The sequence below is a fragment of the Plasmodium fragile genome, assembly GCF_000956335.1.
Source record: "Plasmodium fragile strain nilgiri unplaced genomic scaffold supercont1.172, whole genome shotgun sequence".
In the NCBI taxonomy this organism is placed as follows: domain Eukaryota; phylum Apicomplexa; class Aconoidasida; order Haemosporida; family Plasmodiidae; genus Plasmodium; species Plasmodium fragile.
Window position 1 is genome coordinate 1 of NW_012192752.1, and position 6,121 is coordinate 6,121.

At 48.8% G+C, this 6,121-nt stretch overlaps 2 protein-coding genes across 2 annotated transcripts; one reads left to right on the top strand and one right to left on the bottom strand.

The window, feature by feature from the left end:
* Window positions 1-28: 28 nt before the first annotated feature.
* Window positions 29-608, bottom strand: AK88_05596 (uncharacterized protein; the record flags this gene model as incomplete). The annotated part of the gene is made up of 1 exon (XM_012483198.1): window positions 29-608. A coding segment is annotated over one exon (579 nt), but the record flags the coding sequence as incomplete, so codon positions are not given.
* Window positions 609-1,610: 1,002 nt separating this feature from the next.
* On the top strand, window positions 1,611-5,958 carry AK88_05597 (uncharacterized protein; the record flags this gene model as incomplete). The annotated part of the gene is made up of 7 exons (XM_012483199.1): window positions 1,611-1,709; window positions 1,966-2,219; window positions 2,277-2,671; window positions 2,762-3,448; window positions 3,924-4,636; window positions 4,807-5,539; window positions 5,708-5,958. 7 exons carry the CDS (start codon window positions 1,611-1,613, stop codon window positions 5,956-5,958), a joined length of 3,132 nt encoding a protein of 1,043 aa, XP_012338622.1.
* Window positions 5,959-6,121: the final 163 nt, after the last annotated feature.

Below are 6,121 nucleotides of genomic sequence, written 5' to 3' on the forward strand. Positions count from 1 at the left end.
CCTGAACCCTGAACCCTAAACCCTAAACCCTGAAGGCCTTCCTGGAGCTTCCTCAATATGTTGTTTGCATCCTTCTCATCCTTTATCTGTATTAACACTTCAGTCGCTTCGTCCTTCGATAATTCATCTGTACTCGCGGCCAACTTTTTTAAATCGTTCGGACTAATGTTCCCTTGTGCACCCTGTGGCTCTGTCTCTTCGTGTGTATCTTGCCCGCTATGCCCGCCTGCCTCAATTCTGGTGTGGGCGTCGCAAGTGTGGTCCATATAATCTTCCATTATAGCCTTCCAGTCACTCCTCTTCTCCTCGATCCATGCCTGAATTGTCTTTCCTACCAATTTGTGCCCTATTTGTAGTGTATCGAAATCCAATCCGTTGCATGCAGTATTACTAGTGTCCACTTTGGCCAGTGTCCTCATACCGTCTGTGGCCTCGCGTGCATAAGGCACTAAGGTGTTGAAGTCACACTGCCGTGCAAATTGTTTCGCTAAAATTACGTGTCCTACCATACACCTCATGAATGGGTGTATCTGGTCCTCAGGCTGAGTTGCAGCCGAGTGCCCTGTGCGCGCGTTTCCAATACCATCCATAAAATAATAAACTTTCATGATGTCCTTGCATAAGGATGCATCCGGCGCGCCTAGTTGTACCGTGGCCCCATGCGTCTCGATAGATGCGCACAAGGTCTGTATATCATCCCTGTGTTCCTCCAGTGCATGCAATAACTGGTTATATACTGTTTTCACGTCGCGCCAGAATATGTCCTACAACAAACACGTAAAAAATACGTAGGTGTATACATAATTGTGCTTGTTGCATGATCACTTCAACGCCTATATTCCGCTACTGTAAATGTAAGTAAATCTACAGTTTGCGCCCATGCTCCCCTTAGTGTAATTAACTTACGCTGAAACTGCCCTTCCCAGTATCGCCCTCTGTCACATCGGCCCTTAGTTCCCTTCTCTCAGTATAATGCACCAATAGTTTCCCTAAATACTGCGCCATTTTGCTTGTATTAGTGTAACTGTGTGTTCATGTGTTGTTACACTTACTAAACTGCTTCATGGTTGGTACATGTGTGCACAACTGCCCTTGGCTCGTCACAGGAGTGGCTGTGTCCACATTAATAAAACATATACGTGAACAAAACGCTGTAGAAGAATTGTATGTTGCATGAATAATGGTCAAACTGCCAACAACAAGACAAGAAAAACAAAAGAAACATAGACAGGAAAAAAAAAAAAGTACTGCTACTACTACCGTACACACAACGCGCCATGAATACCCCCGCCGCACCTGCCTTCTTCACTAAACGCCTTCACACACTGTCTCTCTGTGTGCGTACACCTAAAAACGAACAACAACATCAATTTGTTCTGCCGTCGTTGCCGCGTCCTCGTAAGAAGGAGAGATTGTCACTCCGAGCAACGTGGCCGCGTGCCGGAAGCGTGACCCGGAGAGGCATTGACGGAGACGGGGTGACGGGAGAGGCGTTCACGGAGACCGGGGTTTGTGTATATTTTTGTTGTTGTTGTTGTGGTGTTGTTGAGCGGTGTGTAGTAGTAGTAGTAGTCGTACTTTGTCTAGGAAGGTAATAAAAAGTGTTCAATATGGGTGACAAGAAGTATCAGAAAGAGATAAGGGATTTTATAAATGCATGGAGTGTTTTTATAGGGCGGGGACGAACATGGAACCGACAGCAGTATTGGGTAAGTTCAATACTACGGTAACTCCATCGCGGCAGGAATAGTGCACTATTGGTGGAGGTATATATACATGGGTACCTACATACGTACATACACTCCTCAAGTGAATATCGGGGACAATGCATAAGGTATTTAGAGGCAAACATGGAATCCAAACGGGGTGTGTATGCCCTTGAGGAAGCATAAGTGCATATAGTACAATTTAAGAGCACAAGGAGGTGAGCACCATATATGCATTTGCCAATTGTTCCAACTGCAGAGAAAGTTACTCCGGGAGGTTGATAGCATCTTTGGACAGTTAATCAAGAAAATTGGTGAAAGTAACATTCCGATCTCTAGCTTCTGTGGCAGTATATATAATGAAGACGGTCAGGGATTATGCATTAATAGGTGTGGGGAGATTGCAAAGATTCTGGTATACATGAGAGGGTATAATTACAACAAGGGAGAGCACAAATGGAAAAAGAGGTACCCGCAGCACAGCAGCAGGAGGAACTTTAACGAATATTTAGAGTATATAGTGGGGGCTGAGGTGTTATTGCGCCTATATTGACGTAATAATGACCATAGGGATATTATAACGACAGTTTCCGAAAAGTTAGAAAAAGGGGAGGATTTTCCGAGGCAGAAGTTTGAAAAAGGCTTGTGCGAGGACAGAAACTTTGGGACTATACTATTTCTATCAGGGACTGTTGGCCAAGACATGAAAAAACGCTTAGAGGACTTGAGTGCACAGTGGGCGTCAGGAAGAGTACAGAGTAAACGCGCACGATCAGGCAAATGTGCATGGGCCAACACAGATCAGGATGATGAGGAGGAACAGAAGTCTAAAGAGAACTGTGATGTCACGGTGGACCAGCTGCAGGCGGATGCGTATACTAACAAAATAATGGACTGGATGAAGGATGATCCCAATACGCGAGTGCAGGCTTTGTTAGAGGACATCAAGGCAGGTCAACGATTGGGTGAGGAGTGTGAAATATAGAATAGAATAAAGACGAAAGTCAAAGAAATGGAGCACACAGTGAACAGGACAACAACGACCACTGTGACAGGGGCGCCAGGAAGAGGTGGACCAGGATTAGGACGTGGCAGGGGAGGAGGCAAAGGAGGAGGTAGGGGAGGAAGGGGGATGACTCCATCAAGCAACATATCGCGTCCAGGAACAGGAGCGGGGACGCGACCACAACCGGCACCAGCACCAAGACCACCCAGACCACCGAGACCACCAAAGGAAACGCCGCCATCACCAGGAGTAGGGAAAGCAGGGTCATCCTCCGTGGACCAACCCGGTGAGAAAGGCGTGAAACCACCCGGCAGTGGAGCAGCCGCACCCGCCCCTGCCAAACCAGCACCCGCCAAACCGGCAACAACATTACCAACGAATGGGACAACAGAAGACAAAACACAAGGCAAGGGGGGACAAACATCACCAGAAGGAACAGGAGCACCTCCAGCACAGGGAACAGACACAGGACGAAACGCAGCAAGGAAGGAAGATACAGACGACACACAACCCGTGGCAGGACCCCCACATGTGGCACCACCATCAGCACCGGACACTGGGGGCTTGGGAACAGCAACAGGACCCTCTGGCGCGACCACTTCTCAGAAGGAAGATGCAGGTAACACTTCTAAGGCGGACTGTGGTGCAACTAAGAAGTCACATGTGAGCACCCAAGGAGAAGTTTCTGTCCACACAGAAATTAGCTTTGCACCTTCTTCTTCATCTGAGTGCTCAGGTAAGGAGGACTGTATCCTCTAAGATGAGTACCGTGCACTAGGGTACACATAGAAACAACACTTTGAACACGAAAAACACAAAAACTTTTCCGGAGAGAGCGGAAGAGACACCACGGAGAAAGAGAAACCAAACGTCGAATGAGAATGAGCGGCAGAGCGCCAGACCGACCGGTCGGCCGCGGGTTGTAGACGTCGACACACACACACTGTGTTCACACACTGTGTGTTGTGTGTTGTGTGTGTTGTGTAGTTGGAGAGAGGGAGTCTTTTCCCGGGGTGGCACCTGCCAACCACCGTTCGCACCGTGGCCAACCATCCAGCGATGGACCCTGGTGCCGACCGTATACACGACCGAGCATGGCGACACCATCAGCGATGGACCGCCTGGCCCACCAAGCAACCATAACGTTCCACCGCACACAACTTCAGTTTCTTCCATACTCTCCGTTCTCGTCCTCCTACTTGAACTTATAGGTAGTGATCCTTCGCAGAAGAAGACAGGCAAGGACTCAAAAGAAACAGTTCCAGAAAAGGCACCAGCAGCGGCAGCACCGAAAGCAGACGCAGAACCCGTACCAGCATCCACATCCTCATCCAGTGAGGCAGCAGGCGGCCCACCGCCTGCTCCTTCCCCTGCTGACAACACTCAGAACGACGCAGTTCAGACGACTCCATCGTCTCCTTCTTCTACGCATGAGAACGGTGCACCCGCTTCCAGGAGTCCCTCATCCGGTGCGTCAGGAGAAAACGGAGAAGCCGGTAACAGTGGTGGACGTGCCGTCATCGATGGCGGTAACGATGACCCCCCTCCTCTCAATCCCCCCAAACCCAAACCGAACCCGAACCCAAATCAATCGGGTGCAAGCGGTAGCGGCGGAGGCGGCGGCAGCAGTACAGAGGATTCATCTAGTCCCGGTTCCACTGGTGACCAAAACCCTGCTTCCTCCGGTCCTGGTTCCACGGCAACCCATAATCTAGGTTCCTCTGGTCCAACACCACAGGAGCCATCCAGTGGGACAGTTAGTCCATCAGGTGGTACATCTGGTCCAGCAGCAGCACCCCCTATTAAACTACCACCTACCACCCCTCCATCGAAACCCTTTGACCCCAAGCATCTCATCCCGTACACCGCCGCGATCATTCCCGCGCTGGTTGGTATTGGAATCATTGCGTTCTTCCTATGGAAGGTAAGTATACACGACAATCAAGTCATGCTGCATGCGCAGCATTTTTATACCTCAGAAACTCCCTACGGACTCCAATATATGATCGTTCGCACCAATATACTCCTACACCCGTATTCATTCCTTTTATGCTACCGTCCTCACCCTCCTCTTTACCCCCTTTTTATGCTTAGTATTTTGCGTACCTCGGACAAAGACGACGACGAACGTGTCGCACCGTTCGTGACGTGCCGTCACCGCCACTCGACGAAGAAATATTGGCGCATCTACAACGCGGCGCGCCGCCACCCGATTACGGGTACACCTTGATTAGGGATACGCGGGGCGCATCTGCTGCCGAACGACGACGACGACGACATCCACGCGTGCATAAGCGCACGATTGTCGAGCTACATCTAGAAGTGCTCAACGAATGTGAAGAGGCCGAGTGGGAAAACGTCAAAGACGACTATTGGAAGATTGTCGTGGAGGAGTTTATGGCGGGCAACAACACCTGTACACGTAGCTCGCATGCCTGTACCCCAGACGACGGTTTAGCAACCCAGGACTCAACAACAAACGCCGCTCCACCAACGCGGTATCCACCCACTGACTCGGACGCAACAGATTCATGCCCACCACATGACCCCGATCCATGGAGTTGTATGGAAAACATACAGTTAGCAACGGACGCTTCTCCACCTAACGAAGATAACCCCGATCCATGGAGTTGTATGGAAACCATACAGTTAGAACAAGAAAGGACTCATTCGCCCCCTCTCCCCTCTTCCGACCCCGGGAATGAAAACCGGACCCCCGACCACACTAATTGGATTAACTGGATTGAGCGTAACAAGCACCTATTGCGGGCGTGCACGACGCAGCCGTGGTTTCTGCAATTAAAAGCGGATTGGACACAATACCTGCGTGAGCCATGGTGGCAGACGAAGAAAACTGGCACAGTGAATTCGGTCAGCATGGTAATATGTCATCGACAGAAATGCTGAAACTGCGGTTGTGGAAAAAATGGGTTGCAAAACAACATGAGCTTATGAATACATATGGTGAGAAGGAGTGGTTTAACCATTTTTTTAGAAAACATCGAAGAGCAAGTACCGGACAAAGGCCAAGTACCTGGATTGGAAAATGTAATGGCAGCAGAACACATGCTCAGAGTGAGAGATGCACCAGAGTTCCAACAACTGCATCCACAACTGTACCTCCACAAGCCGCTAAGCACTAAAATATGGATACTGATCCTGGCATTAGTCATAGAACAGTGCGAGCTCGAACGCACTTTGCTGGATAGGGACTTATATGTCGATATTTTATTAGTACACCTTTGAAATTAGGATAAAGTAAATCCCACTTAAATATATGTAAAAAACACATAATAAGAACATTTTACTTTTCCCCATTAAGCGATATACATAGAATGTTACTACGCTTAAGTTACTTCCTACTTCTTTCTTTTTTTTTTTTTTTTTTTTTTTTTTTTTGTTTTCAAAA